The 15,519-nt window shown below is 43.0% G+C and overlaps 1 protein-coding gene and 1 long non-coding RNA gene across 4 annotated transcripts; both read right to left on the bottom strand.

Annotated features, from left to right (window-relative positions):
• On the bottom strand, positions 1-1,194 carry LOC121846664. Its single transcript, XR_006083580.1, has 2 exons — positions 597-1,194; positions 1-450 (listed from the first exon to the last, which is right to left on the bottom strand). It is a non-coding gene; the product is annotated as an uncharacterized LOC121846664 (long non-coding RNA).
• Positions 1,195-1,405: 211 nt separating this feature from the next.
• LOC112264038 (protein regulator of cytokinesis 1) lies at positions 1,406-15,199 on the bottom strand. Of its 3 annotated transcripts, XM_024440675.2 has the most exons (15): positions 15,026-15,199; positions 14,167-14,299; positions 13,806-13,928; positions 13,130-13,363; positions 11,181-11,351; positions 7,747-7,896; positions 6,369-6,516; positions 5,942-6,078; positions 5,686-5,781; positions 5,345-5,491; positions 4,796-4,906; positions 3,858-3,971; positions 3,513-3,671; positions 2,532-2,569; positions 1,406-2,079 (listed from the first exon to the last, which is right to left on the bottom strand). In XM_024440675.2, the coding sequence occupies exons 1-15, from the start codon at positions 15,034-15,036 to the stop codon at positions 2,031-2,033; spliced, it is 1,821 nt and encodes a 606-aa protein (XP_024296443.2). In that variant the 5' UTR covers positions 15,037-15,199; the 3' UTR covers positions 1,406-2,030. The 3 variants fall into 3 exon arrangements, with proteins under 3 accessions (XP_024296443.2, XP_024296491.2, XP_024296541.2); XM_024440723.2 differs by lacking the exon at positions 2,532-2,569 and having other exon boundaries at positions 15,026-15,197; XM_024440773.2 differs by lacking the exons at positions 14,167-14,299; positions 15,026-15,199 and having other exon boundaries at positions 13,784-13,922.
• Between the last annotated feature and the right edge of the window lie 320 nt (positions 15,200-15,519).

Genomic DNA, 15,519 nt, shown 5'->3' with positions numbered 1-15,519 from the left:
CTCATTTGGAAATATTTAATTACGGTTTGCAAATCACCAACAGTCAAGGAGTATGCCTTTGCGATGTCACAGTGGTACACACACACCCCCCCAAATCGAAAAGGTGACTGAAAATGTAGTGTAAAGCCAATGTTTATATGACAGAATGATCATCATTTGCTACAAGCCCCCATAAGAAGTACACAAATGTACTCTACTACCAACATGGATGATTAAAAAAAAAAAGAAAAATTGGTGTTATATAGAGGATGTTAAAAGTTGAATGAAAACTGTTTTTCCATAGGTCTAGCAAGTCCTCCCAACGTTTCATTCAGCTCATAGATCAGAGAAGCTTAAAAATCGAGAAGAATGAATATAATACAAATCTTCGGACAAATGAGTTCAGTACATTCAGTAGGTGTTGACATCTCCATGTAGAAATGGGACACAGACAATATAAACTGGAAAGACCTGAGGCCAGAAAAATCAGAGAGATGGAGAAGAATGGAATTCAGGATCACAAATAGTTCAGACAAATGAGTAGTTCAGATGGACATTCAGTAGGTGTTGACATCTCCATGTAGAAATGGGACACAGACAATATAAACTGGAAAGACCTGAGGCCAGAAAGTATAGTTCAGAGCCCTCAGAGAGATGGAGGATCACGGTAGTCGTTCAGAGATGGAGGATTCAGGATCACGGTAGTAGTTCAGAGCCCTCAGAGAGATGGAGGATCACGGTAGTCGTTCAGAGATGGAGGATCACGGTAGTAGTTCAGAGATGGAGGATCACGGTAGTAGTTCAGAGATGGAGGATCACGGTAGTCGTTCAGAGATGGAGGATCACGGTAGTCGTTCAGAGATGGAGGATTCAGGATCACGGTAGTCGTTCAGAGATGGAGGATCACGGTAGTCGTTCAGAGATGGAGGATTCAGGATCACGGTAGTAGTTCAGAGATGGAGGATTCAGGATCACGGTAGTCGTTCAGAGATGGAGGATTCAGGATCACGGTAGTCGTTCAGAGATGGAGGATCACGGCAGTCGTTCAGAGATTCAGGATCACGGTAGTCGTTCAGAGATGGAGGATCACGGTAGTAGTTCAGAGATGGAGGATTCAGGATCACGGTAGTAGTTCAGAGAATGGAGGATTCAGGATCACGGTAGTCGTTCAGAGATGGAGGATCACGGTAGTCGTTCAGAGATGGAGGATCACGGTAGTCGAGATTCAGTTCAGAGATGGAGGAGGATCACGGTAGTCGTTCAGAGATGGAGGATCACGGTAGTCGTTCAGAGATGGAGGATTCAGGATGGAGGATCAGAGAGATGGAGGATCGGTAGTCGTTCAGAGATGGAGGATCACGGTAGATGGAGGATCGTCGTTCAGAGAAGGAGGATTCAGGATCACGGTAGTCGTTCAGAGATGGAGGAGATGGAGGATCACGGTAGTCGTTCAGAGATGGAGGATCACGGTAGTCGTTCAGAGATGGAGGATCACGGTAGTCGTTCAGAGATGGAGGATCACGGTAGTCGTTCAGAGATGGAGGATCACGGTAGTCGTTCAGAGATGGAGGATCACACGGTAGTCGTTCAGAGATGGAGGATCACGGTAGTCGTTCAGAGATGGAGGATCACGGTAGTCGTTCAGAGATGGAGGATCACGGTAGTCGTTCAGAGATGGAGGATCACGGTAGTCGTTCAGAGATGGAGGATCACGGTAGTCGTTCAGAGATGGAGGATCACGGTAGTCGTTCAGAGATGGAGGATCACGGTAGTCGTTCAGAGATGGAGGATCACGGTAGTCGTTCAGAGCCCTCAGAAATGACGACAAGTGAAACCTCACCAGTGCTAGAAGAACATTTGAGCTGAGAGACTCAGAGAGGGGTGCAAGTTCCTGTTCTTATTGCAGTTACATTCAGTAGGTGTTAACAGATTCCCTTCATCTGGACATGCAGAAATGGACCCGGACAGAAACCGTGAAATTCAGTCAGATGATTCAGGGTCAGGTGTGGTTCTGTCTGATCCTTCAGCTCAGAGACGAGTGCCAGTAGAGTTCAGATGTCCTGTCTTGACCTTAGATTTGGAAGCTTTTGAGAGATCTCGCTGGAGGAGGAGAATAAAAAGTTACTAATACAAAAACTTACATGTGGTACATACTGGGTCCTGTACGTTACATGAGGACAAAACACAGGAAGGAAAATCTGTCTTGGAGAAGGTGAGTGGAACATCCCTTTAACTTCACGTGCAGTGTGCAAAAAAAAACAACCCAGAAGGTTATTATAAATGTGAAGAGAGAGAGAAGACACAGAATAACATGGCTAGGTGACAATAGTTTAACCAAAAACCTTGTGATAAAAGTCAATATGAAAACCCAGCAACACAGCCCAGTTCAACAGTGTACGTTTGATCTTCAATGTGAATATTGTTCCTCACAAGATGGTTAGGCCAACCGAACCGGACCAGGCTCTCGGTTGCACTCTGCATGCAACCTTGGTTAGCAACTTAGCATGGTGAGCCTCACTCGGTGTTAAGTAAAAATGTCCATTCATACAGACCTGGTAATGGTGGTGGATTCAATGTTGACAAAATCCTTCTAAAATAGAATGTAGAGTTAGATTTCCTCTGACTGTCTATTCATGACAGCTTGCTTTCACTTAAAGGAAAAATTCACCTAAAACCACATATTCCTCTAATTTAGTGTCAAATGTTTATTTATCTAGGCAAGTCAGTTAAGAACCAAATTCTTATTTACAATGACGGCCTACCCCGGCAATGCTGGGCCAATTGTGCAGCCGCCCTATGGGACTCCCAATCACGGCCGGATGTGATACAGCCTGGATTCGAACCAGGGACTGTGGTGACACCTCTGAGATGCATTACATTCGACAGCTGCACCACTCGGGAGCCCGATTAAAGAATATAGCAAAAAAAATATGATTGTCTTATTGGAGAGAAGACATCTTCCCTAGTTATGACATCAGCCAGTATTGAAATCTGACATGTATGATAGACGTTTTAATGATCTAAACGTTGTATTCCTATTAACTTCCTGTGTAGTGAGAGAGAGACTTCCTATTAACTTCCTGTGTAGAGAGAGAGAGAGAGAGACTTCCTATTAACTTCCAGTGTAGTGAGAGAGAGACTTCCTATTAACTTCCAGTGTAGAGAGAGAGACTTCCTATTAACTTCCTGTGTAGAGAGAGAGACTTCCTATTAACTTCCAGTGTAGAGAGAGAGACTTCCTATTAACTTCCTGTGTAGAGAGAGAGACTTCCTATTAACTTCCTGTGTAGAGAGAGACTATCACTGTGGTACGTTAATACAGGATGGATTTCTACCTGCTTGAACGCCGATACCCAGGTAAATCGATTGCACAAAAACAATATAACATCGAAAAATGTGTGAATCTTTCCTTTAAGTGTATAAGACTGGTGCAATTCTCTCACTGTACAGACATACATAGAAACGTATCTCTGACTGGATTGTGTGTTGCTGGGTTTATGATTGGCCGGTAGGTGATGACCTAGGGAAATTACCGAAAATTCCGAATAGGTGCTGGCCACAGAGTTAACGGTGATGTTACAGCGCGAGGCAGGGGTTCTCAGCGCCGTGCCGTTCAGATGGGAGACGTTCTCCTTGTTGCGTTCCACTGTGTGGGGGGTTCTTCCAACACGACCAGGGGTCCTCAGAGGAATCTAGGGGGTGGGGGGTGTTAGTGTTCTCTAACACTTCATGTGAAGTAGACGGGTATAATAGGGTCTGTTACTCGTTTTAAGCATGCTATGAGTCTCTGTGTACTAACCATGCTGACAGTCTGGTCTGAGGACTGGGGACTCTGTGTGTGTGTGTGTGTGTGTGTGTGTGTGTGTGTGTGTACTAACCTTGCTGGCAGACATAGGTGGTCTGAGGACCGGCGACTGGCACATGGTTCCGCCGAAGGCAGAGCGGAAGGTGCTGTTAGGAGTAGAACTGGAGATACTGCTAGTGGCATTCAGCTGGGGAAAGGAGAAAACAACAATTCACACATTGCTCACTTTTAACCCAGACTAGCCATTCCGGGTCGTGTTTTTTTTAACCCAGACTAGCCATTCCAGGTCGTGTATTTTTTAACCCAGACTAGCCATTCCGGGTCGTGTTTTTTTTTTAACCCAGACTAGCCATTCCGGGTCGTGTTTTTTAAACCCCAGACTAGCCATTCCGTTTTTTTAAACCCCAGACTAGCCATTCCGGGTCGTGTTTTTTAAAAACCCAGACTAGCCATTAACCCCGGGTCGTGTTTTTTTTAAACCCAGACTAGCCATTCCCGGTCTTGTTTTTTTTTTTTTGTTTTTTTTAACCCAGACTAGCCATTCCGGGTCGTGTTTTTTTTAACCCAGACTAGCCATTCCGGGTCGTGTTTTTTTTTAACCCAGACTAGCCATTCCGGGTCGTGTTTTTTTTAACCCAGACTAGCCATTCCGGGTCGTGTTTTTTTTAACCCAGACTAGACATTATGGTTGTTGAGGAGGAACTGCCCCTCACTACCGTTAGGCTCTGCTCAAACCCAACATCCCAAGCCAATCAATGGTCTCTTTGCCCTCCCACCCATCCCTACGTGAGGCCAGTCAGCCCAGTCCAAGCGCTTCTCTGTCTTGTCACCCCAATAGTGTAACCAGCTTCCCCCTGAAGCTAGGACAGCAGTCTCTTCCCATCTTCCAAAAACATCTGAAACCCTACTTCTTCAAAAATTATCTTGAATTAATCCCACAGCACCCCCCCCAACACTATCTTTAATTTTATCACAAAAACAACCCCATTGGTGTCAAATCAACTAGTTTACCTTTCTTGCTTTGCCAGGCGTAGGGGTCTCTGCAAGGCGTCTTTTGGAGGGGGTTCGTTGAGCAGTACCATACAGCATGTCTTGTTCTATCTGCTGGTTCTTCTTCAGTTGCTGTTTGTTTCACAGATCACAGTCAGTATTTCTCATGGGAACCAGATTCACTCTTTACTAGGAAACACTGGAAATAGTCCGTAGTTAAGATGTGTGTGTTTGTCATCGCAACCCCCCCCCCCTCCTTCCTAGAATAAATCACTGATCTGATTATGACATGATTGGGGTAAGCTGTGTTGAGGAGACAGACATTGATGAGACTGAAGTCAATCTAATCAAGTGAGATCAGTGCTTGCCTCAAAGGGAGGAAGGAAACACATTTAAAAGCGCCCAAACCGGGTCCGTTTTGTCCCATCTAAAACCGGGTCCGTTTTGTCCCATCTAAAACCGGGTCCGTTTTGTCCCATCTAAAACCGGGTCCGTTTTGTCCCATCTAAAACCGGGTCCGTTTTGTCCCATCTAAAAGCATTGAAACAGGGCCGTTTTGTCCCATCTTACTCTCTCATTCTTCTCTCTCTCCTTCTCCAGACGCAGTAGTTCCCACTGCTCCTGTACATACTGGAGGAACCGTTGTCCATTAACCAGGAACTCTCTGTACTGCTCCTCCTCCCAGAGGTCTATCTGGGTCTTCAGGCTCTTCTCCAACTGGAACACACGAGAGAACATGTTTCAAGTTAATGTGCCCCTCTTTAATGGCCCCTGAGGTGTCACAAAAAAACAAAAAAAACACAGAAATATAGAACACAAAGAAAAACAGGCCAGCTATTCAGGTCAAAGAGCCTGTGGGTAGAGATATAACCAATTAACATGACAATCTGAAGAACACTACTTAGCCTCACCTTCGGCAGGCTTTTCTGCAGCTCGGCCCTCTGCTTCTCCTCTTTAAGAAGGTTCCCTCCTCGGTTGTTAAATCTAGAAGGATCCGTTGCCTTTTTCTGTGGAGAATTCAACCATGATCTTGACAAATACAGTCACTTGAGAAACGCACCCGAAACTCGTGAGTCAGATGGAAGGTGATGTCACGGACACAATATACACAAAACAGACTGAGATTAAAGATTTGAAATCATATTCCTCACTAAAAAAAGTGCTCACCTCCAGTTGTAGGAACAGAGTCCAGCTGTCTTGCCACCTGGCTACTCCTTCAAACAGCTCCCTGTGGTCCTCGTAGTGCTTCTTCAGACTCAGCAGCTCCTCCTGGTGTAGGTTCAGCATCTCCTCAGTGTAGTCGTCTGAGGGAATAAAATATCAGTGTGTTATTTATCAATCTCAGTCGGACAACCAGGGTTGTGTTCATTGGTCACCAAAATGGAAGACAACTGACAAACAAGGCGGGGACGACCTGGACTATTGTCTAATAAGAAACACCATATTCATTTGCAAAACGTTTCTCTGCGATGTACCAAATGAACACCACCCGGGACATTACATTCATAACAGGGACCAGGTTTCATGAGAAACCCAGTAGTACATTCCAATCAAAAGACATACTACGATACTGTATTTACAAACAACAACTGACCACCATAGTAGGGTGTGAAGGCTTGTCTCTGCTCCAGGCTGTAGAAACACCTCTCCCAGAGCAGAGCCACCTCGGCCCTGATGGCTTCCACCACATTGCTCATGTTCTTGACCTTCAGCTGCTCCAGACGCCGGCACTCAGCTTGTAACTGGGGAGCGGGGATATAAAACTTACTGATTCATTCAATTCAGAACATTCACTCAGGTGAGTAAGATTTCCCAACATATTCATTACTCATGGTAAATAAAGTTGGACCTAGGGTTTGTCATAGGCATTCTGAAAGGCAGTCCTTGCAAATGCAAAATGTAAAAAAAAAATTTAAAAAAAATTGTAATAAGGGTCTGGATAGGTATAGCATAGTGCTGGAGGTTCCTCCACTTTGTTTCCACTTTACAAGACCCACCAAACAAGAATTATGTAGGGTTGCAAAATTCCAGTAACTTCCCCATAATTCCCTAGTTTCCCAGAAATCCTGGTGAGAAGATTCCTGGAATCAGGAGGGAATAAGCAGGAAAACCAGAATCCACCCCCCCCCCCAACCAAAATTTAGAATTTTGGGAAATTCACCAAATAATTTTGCAACCTTAAAATGTATGTCAGAACACATGGTCCAGTCCAGGAATTCAACCTTAAAATGTATGTCAGAACACATGGTCCAGTCCAGGAATTCAACCTTAAAATGTATGTCAGAACACATGGTCCAGTCCAGGCATTCAACTTAAAATGGTCAGAACACATGGTCCAGTCCAGGCATTCAACCTTAAAAATGTCAGAACACATGGTCCAGTCCAACAACTTAAAATGGTCAGAACACATGGTCCAGTCCAGGCATTCAACCTTAAAATGTATGTCAGAACACATGGTCCAGTCCAGGCATTCAACCAGTCAGAACACATCCAGTCCAGGCATTCAACCTTAAAATGTATGTCAGAAACATGGTCCAGTCCAGGAATTCAACTTAAAATGGTCCAGAACACATGGTCCAGTCCAGGAATTCAACCTTAAAATGTATGTCAGAACACATGGTCCAGTCCAGGCATTCAACCTTAAAATGTATGTCAGAACACATGGTCCAGTCCAGGAATTCAACCTTAAAATGTATGTCAGAACACATGGTCCAGTCCAGGAATTCAACCTTAAAATGTATGTCAGAACACATGGTCCAGTCTAGGAATTCAACCTTAAAATGTATGTCAGAACACATGGTCCAGTCTAGGAATTCAACCTTAAAATGTATGTCAGAACACATGGTCCAGTCTAGGAATTCAACCTTAAAATGTATGTCAGAACACATGGTCCAGTCCAGGAATTCAACCTTAAAATGTATGTCAGAACACATGGTCCAGTCCAGGAATTCAACCTTAAATGTTAAACTCACAGCATCCATGTTCTTCGTCCTGGACTGGACCATGTGTTCTGACATGCCATCTCTCTCCTCCTGGGGCACCTGCAGCCTCTCCCACAGCTCCTGGATCTTAGCGCGGTAGGAGCTACACACTAGCTCGTTCTCCGTCTTGCGATCCTCCAGCTGAGAATAACACAACAATAAGTATGGTCAGGGGCGGCAGGGTAGCCTAGTGGTTAGAGCGTTGGACTAGTTATCGGAAGGTTGCAAGTTCAAACCCCCAAACTGACAAGGTACAACTCTGTCGTTCTGCGCCTGAACGGGCAGTTAACCCACTGTTCCTAGGCCGTCATTGAAAATAAGAATTTGTTCTTAACTGACTTGCCTAGGTAAATAAAGGTAAATCATTTAAAGTTTTGTTTTGATGGACAGATGGGCTTCTGTGTTACATTTGTAAACATTTATCTGATCGTTATGTAGATGTATCAAATACCACCCAACAAGAGTGAAACCATCCCAAGAGAAAGTTTAAACTAAAACGCAAGCCTAAAAAAAGAGTCAGAAATTGCTCTTACAATATCACATTTTATTAGTCACAAGTGTAGACCTTACAGTGAAATGCTTACTTACGAGTCCCTAAACAACAATGCAGTTAAAAAATATATGGATAAGAATAAGAAATAAAAGTAACAAGTAAAATAACAATAGCGAGACTATACACAGGGGGGTACTGGTACAGAGTCAATGTGCGGGAGCACCGGTTAGTTGAGGTAATATGTACATGTAGGTAGAGTTATTAAGGGACTATGCATAGATGATAACAGAGAGTAGCAGAGGTGTAAAAGAGGGGGGGGGGAGAAAATAGTCTGTTTAGCCATTTGATTAGATGTTCAGGAGTCTTATGGCTTGGGGGGGGTAGAAGCTGTTTAGAAGCCTCTTGGCGATCCGGTACCACTTGCCATGTTGTAGCAGAGAGAAAAGTCTATGAGTAGGCCGGCTGGAGTCGGACAATTTTTAGGGCCTTCCTCTGACACCGCCTGGTATAGATGTCCCGAATGGCAGGACGCTTGGCCCCAGTGATGTACTGGGCCGTTCGCACTACCCTCTGTAGTAGAGGTCGACAGATTAATCGGAATGGCCGGTTTCAAGTTTTCGTAACAATCGGAAATCGGTATTTTTGGATGCCGATTTGGGCGTTTTTTTTTACACCTTTATTTAACTAGACAAGTCAGTTAAGAACACATTCTTATTTTCAATGAAGGCCAAGGAACAGTGGGTTAACTGCCTTGTTCAGGGGCAGAACGACAGATGTTTACCGTGTCAGCTCGGGGATTCAATCTTGCAACCTTACGGTTAACTAGTCCAACACTAACCATCTGCCTCACGAGGAGCCTGGCTGTTACGTGAATGCAGTAAGAAGCCAAGGTAAGTTGCTAGCTAGCATTAAACTTATCGTATAAAAAACAATCAATCATAATCACTAGTTATTACTACACATGGTTGATGATATTACTAGTTTATCTAGCGTGTCCCGCGTTGCATATAATCGATGCGGTGCGCATTCGCGAAAAAGGACTGTCGTTGCTCCCATGTGTACCTAACCATAAACATCAATGCCTTTCTTAAAATCAATACACACAAGTATATATTTTTAAACCTGCATATTTAGCTAAAAAAAGGTTAGCAGCCAATATTAACCAGGTGAAATTGTGTCACTTCTCTTGCGTTCATTGCACGCAGAGTCAGGGTATATGCAACAGTCTGGGCCGCCTGGCTCTTTACGAACTAATTTGCCAGCATTTTACGTAATTATGACATAACATTGAAGGTTGTGCAATGTAACAGGAATATTTAGACTGATGGATGCCACCCGTTAGATAAAATACAGAACGGTTCCATATTTCACTGAAATAATAAAAGTCCTGTTTTCGAGATGATAGGTCATTAATGTGGTTGAATCCAGAAACTAAGGCTCGTGTTTCTGTGTGTTATTATGTTATAACTAAGTCTATGATTTGACTGAGCAGTGGTAGGCACCAGCAGGCTTGTAAGCATTCATCCAAACAGCACTTTTGTGCGTTTTGCCAGCAGCTCTTCGCAATGCTTCAAGCATTGAGCTGTTTATAACTTCAAGCTTATCAACTCCCGAGATTAGGCTGGTGTAACCGATGTGAAATGGCTAGCTAGTTAGCGGGGTGCGCGCTAATAGCGTTTCAAACGTCACTCGCTCTGAGACTTGGAGTAGTTGTTCCCCTTGCTCTGAATGGGTAACGCTGCTTTGAGGGTGGCTGTTGTCGATGTGTTCCTGGTTCGAGTCCAGGTAGGAGCGAGGAGAGGGATGGAAGCTATACTGTTACACCGGCAATACTAAAGTGCCTATAAGAACATCCAATAGTCAAAGGTATATGAAATAAAAATCGTATAGAGAGAAATAGTTCTATAATAACTACAACCTAAAACTTCTTACCTGGGAATATTGAAGTCTCATGTTAAAAGGAACCACCAGCTTTCATCTGTTCTCATGTTCTGAGCAAGGAACTGAAACGTTAGCTTTCTTACATGGCACATATTGCACTTTTACTTTCTTCTCCAACACTGTTTTTGCATTATTTCAACCAAACTTCATTATTTATTTGAGGCTAAATTGATTTTGATGTATTATATTAAGTTAAAATAAGTGTTCATTCAGTATTGTTGTAATTGTCATTATTACAAATATATAAAAATAAATCGGTATCGGCTTTTTTTGGTCCGTCCAGTCATGAGTGAACAGGGAATACAGGAGGGGACTGAGAACGCACCCCCGAGGGGTCCGTGTTGAGGATCCCCCCGTCTTACCAAACGCCGCTGTTCTGTCCTGCCGGTACAGCGTATAACCAGCCAGCTGTATGTTGATAGTGTCGTCATTCAGGCACGACTCCGTGAAGCATAAGATATTACAGTTTTGAATGTCCAGTTGGTAGTTTAATCTGCCTCGTAGTTCATTGATTTTATTCTCCAAAGATTGCATGTTTGCTAGCAGAATGGAAGGAAGTGGGGGTTTATTCGATCGCCTACAAATTCTCCAAAGGCAGCCCACCCTCTGGCCCCCTTTTCTCCGCCTCCTCTTCACGCAAATCACGGGGATTTGGGCCTGTTCCCGAGAAAGCAGTATATCGTTCACGTCGGACTCGTTAAAGGAAAAAAAAAGGATTCTGCCAGTGATGAGTAAATCGCAGTCCTGATGTCCAGAAGTTATTTTTGGTCATAAGAAACGGTAGCGGCAACATTATGCACAAAATAAGTTATTAACAACACAACAAAAAACAACAAAAAAACACAATAGGTTGGGGACATGTGGAACATCAGCCTCTTCTTCTGCGCCATTGTAATCAATATGGCACATCTTTAAATAAATGAAGCATTCTGACAGAAAATAACAGAAAATGGTGAATGTACATGAAAAGGGCTGTATGCCCAGGTCTCACCTGTCCCAGCAGCAGTTGGAGAGCTGTGATGTTGTCGCTGGACAGACAGAAGGCCTCTTCATCCTCACACACCACGTCCCTCTCAAAGCTGGTGTCTGGCAGCTGGTCCAGCTCCTCCATACACACAATAATCTGACGCTTGATACCCACAAACTCACCGTGGCGACGATCCTGGAACATACAATGAAGAGCATAAATCTCAACTTACACAAAGATTGTCAGAATGAACATGTAAAATGCAACATTTAAAGTGTTGGTAACGTGTTTCAAGAACTGAAAATAAAAGATCACAGAAATTTTCCATACACACAAAAAGCTTATTTCTCTCAAATGTATTTACATTCCTGTTAGTGAGCATTTCTCCTTTGCCAAGATAATCCATCCACCTGACAGGTGTGGCACATGAAGAAGCTGAACAACATGATCATTACACAGGTGCACCTTGTGCTGGGGGACAATAAAAGGCCACTTAACATGTTCAGTTTTGTCACACAACACAATGCCACAGATGTCTAAAGTTTTGAGGGAGCGTGCAATTGGCATGATGACTGCAGGAATGTCCACCAGAGCTGTTGCCAGAGAATGTAATGTTAATTTCTCTACCATAAGCCTCCTCTAAAGTCGTTTTCGAGAATTTGGCAGTATGTCCAACCGGCCTCACAACCGCAGACCATTTGTAACCATGCCAACCCAGAAAAACTAAGCTCATAGAAAAAAAATAACGAAATGGAATTAAAATAATTGAACCCATGTCAGTCAATTTGTTGTTTAAAACTTCTTAGGGCTGAGATCCCGCTAACGGGATCGATATGACAAGCCAGTGAAAGTGCAGGGCGCCAAAATCAAAAATCCCATAATTAAAATTCCTCAAATATAGAAGTATTTCACATCATTTTAAAGATACCCTTCTTGTTAATCCCACCACAGTGTCCGATTTCAAGTCATCTTTACGACGAAAGCACCAAACGATTATGTTAGGTCAGAGCCAAGTCACAGAAAAACACAGCCATTTTTCCAGCCAAAGAGAAGAGTCACAAAAATCAGAAAGAGAGAGAATTAATCACAAGCTTGTAGCACTCTGCCAGACCACTAACTCAGAGTCCGTATGAGCCCCTCCTTTACAGTAGAAGCCTCAAACAAGTTTCTAAAGACTGTTGACATCTAGTGGTTAGCCTTAGGAAGTGCAACATGACCAATATCCCACTGTATCTTCAATAGGGAATGAGTTGAAAAACAACTAACCTCAGATTTCCCACTTCCTGGTTGGATTTTTTTCTCAGATTTTTGCCTGCCATACGAGTTCTGTTATACTCACAGACATCATTCAAACAATTTTAGAAACGTCAGAGTGTTTTCTATCCAAATATACTAAAAATATGCAAATATTAGCAACTGGGACTGAGTAGCAGGCAGTTTACTCTGGGCACCTTATTCATCCAAACTACTCAATACTGCCCCCAGCCATAAGTTAAAAACCAAAAAATTACAGAAATGTTGGTTAATCGCTCAGCACTATTAAATATGAATCCGAATTGTATCACTTCATGCCTCTTCAAACATACAGCGCTGCAATTCTCAAATTAATCTAAAAGAAATCTGTGTATATTGGGTTTGCTGTGCTTAAGTGACAGGCCCTCTTTCCTATGTCTATTGTACATCATACTATTCTTAAGGCCATAAATAGTTCATTTTACTTTTATATTTTTGTCATTTAGCAGACGTTCTTATCCAGAGCGAGTTACATGAGCAATTATGGTTAAGTGCCTTGCTCAAGGACACAGACAGATTTTTAACCTAGTCAGCTCGGTGATTCAAAACATTGACAGTTCGGCTACTGGCCCAACGCCATTAACCACTAGGCTACCTTCGGCTAACCACAAACTGACCAAGAAAAAAAGCCCCCCCCAAATGGACATGTATGAATACCATGAAGGATGATGCAGACGTACCTTCTCTTTAGTGAGATCATTCAGGTAGGAGTGGTAGCTGTCCAGCTGTTCCAGGGATGGGACAGAGTCCATGTCGATACAGAAGGGAACTGAACACATGATGTCACACAGTTCCCGGTCCTGCTTGTACAGAGTCTTCAGGTCTTTAACCCTCTGACTCTTCTGTTTCATCATCACCTCCAGCCGTGACCGAATGTCCTTCTCCAGCTGCAGCATCGTCCTCCCCTCGTCCTCCTATAGACACATCGAGACGGGTTGAAAGGAACATTAACAAGCTGAAACATTAGGATAATGAAGTAACATTAGGATAATGAAGTAACACATGGCTCTACACTGACCTTTTTCTACGAGGAGCACATATGAGCCTAATTTGGAAGATGTAGGCACACACAAAGTAATTCAGGAGCACAATGAAAAATATTTGAGGTAATAAAGCTAGAATCCTTCATTTCTATAGTTTTAAAAAATCCAGGTCTCATAGCAAAAGATACAAGTAAAATATCTTTACTGTAACAATATTGCGTGTACCAACTTGGATTCTAAAGACAGAAAAATTCATATTTTTCACGAGTTTGTTACCTCAAAATACAAAAATCTGGAGATGCACTCCTTAGGCTCATTGCTCCACTAGTAGCTAGAAGGAATACGCTTAACTCAAGTCAAGAGAGAAGTGGACCTCAAAGGGGGATAGTTGAAGCTCAGTGCACAGAACATCCAGCTCTTTGCGACAGGACTCTATGCTGCTCATCAATCTCTTCCTTAAACTGTCCTCCTCTGCGATCATCATGTCCAGCAAGCCCTAGTAGAATAGAACACACACAGGTCAAAATACACTCCATTGGTTAATAAGTGAATTTACCAGCCTGGCACCAGCTAATTTTGTGCTGTCTTGCCATATGTCAACTACTATGGTCATTGTCACAACAATGCATGGCAATGACCAAGGGAGTTTAGTAAGCCACAAGGCAGCACAAACAGATCTTGTAGCAGGCTAGCAAACTACCTTAATCATCTTTTGGAAAGAACCCCAAACTCACTTTGATATGTTTCTTGACTACATCCGTCCTCTGTAGTCGCTGGTCCTCTGGAATGCCTATTTCTTCCCAGATGTCCTTCAACTGGTGCAGGGCTCGATTCAGACATGCCACAGATTCTGCAGCGTGGACTTCACTGTAGAGGAACATTTTAAGCAGGTGAAAGCATGTCACATAAATGTGTTATGAATGCTGCAGCCTGCAACTATAGGAAAGAGTACAGATTTAGGTTCACACTCTCCATATATTATTTTGTGTGCATTGCAGTGCTTGTTGTTGATCATCAGAGTAACTGAGCAGGTTCTCGACGTGTCAGGTGACACGTAGCTACTGTAGCCAAGTTGTCATGGACATTTTGTCTGATCGGTAGCTGGTTGATTGACATTCCTCTTGGCAGGCTAAACAGGTTAGTCAACTACGTTAATTGAGTTGCCAAAACAGTCCATATAGTTAAACTATCCATTGTATTTAAAAACATATGTTTAGCTAACGTTAGCTCATCTTTACATACTTTACAGTAACGTTAGCTGGCTAGTTATGGCAGCTTATCATTTTAATATCAAGTTAAGGCGATTACCAAACGGTTAGTTAGCCGTGTAGCCCAATTTAGCCTGCCAGATAAAGTTAACTAGTTAGGTACTACAGTAGTAACTGTAGCGTAACTAATGCTAGTTATTACCGACGGGATAACGTTAGCTATTGAAGTACTGTGTGCCAGCATTCCTTTATGTAACGTTGTTTAGTATGCTATGCTATGCTATGCTATGCTAGCTCTCAATATTAGTTAGCTAGCTAACGTTAACAACAGTCAAGGACATCATCCAAACACAGCAACCCACACACACAATTTTGGGGGACTAACCTTCTCCTCATGGTTACGTTCCACCGGGGATTTAAAAAAAAAAAAAAAACGTGTTACCTTAACTAAATACGTCTCTTTTAACACAATTACAACAAATGAAAGGTTGCTATCTGTGTCCAAGCGTCGTTTTGCCGTCCGCGACTCTGTTCAAATTCTGCACCGAAACGTGGCCTCGCTTTCTATTGGCCGATATGGAGAACACGTCAATAAACTGCTGTCTGTGGGCGTGGCCACAGCGTTTGACGACTTGAAGAGCTCACCTTTGATTTTTATTATTGAGGGGACAGCAATCATAGCTGAATATTTTATTACCTGCAAATAACATATATTAGCTGCTATAGTTATAATATGAATAGTCATTTTTACTTGAATATATGTCTATAAGCCTGTGCATTACTGTTGAGGCACTCTAAATGAAACTAAAAGGGATTAAGACCTGCCGTACCCTTTGTTTCAGAACTGTTTCCAAACCAGTATAGGCATACACCCCGAAA

The sequence above is a fragment of the Oncorhynchus tshawytscha genome, linkage group LG01 (assembly GCF_018296145.1).
Source record: "Oncorhynchus tshawytscha isolate Ot180627B linkage group LG01, Otsh_v2.0, whole genome shotgun sequence".
In the NCBI taxonomy this organism is placed as follows: Eukaryota; Metazoa; Chordata; class Actinopteri; order Salmoniformes; family Salmonidae; genus Oncorhynchus; species Oncorhynchus tshawytscha.
This window is presented reverse-complemented; position numbering and strand designations above follow the sequence as displayed.

Bases quoted from the DNA above. Each gene is read 5' to 3' on its own strand.
- LOC112264038 (XM_024440675.2), bottom strand. The intron at 6,079-6,368 runs GTCAGTTGTTGT...TTATTCCCTCAG, and splicing joins CTTCACACCCTACTATGGTG to ACGACTACACTGAGGAGATG. The intron at 3,672-3,857 runs GTTAGTACACAC...CCCACCCCCTAG, and splicing joins CACCTATGTCTGCCAGCAAG to ATTCCTCTGAGGACCCCTGG.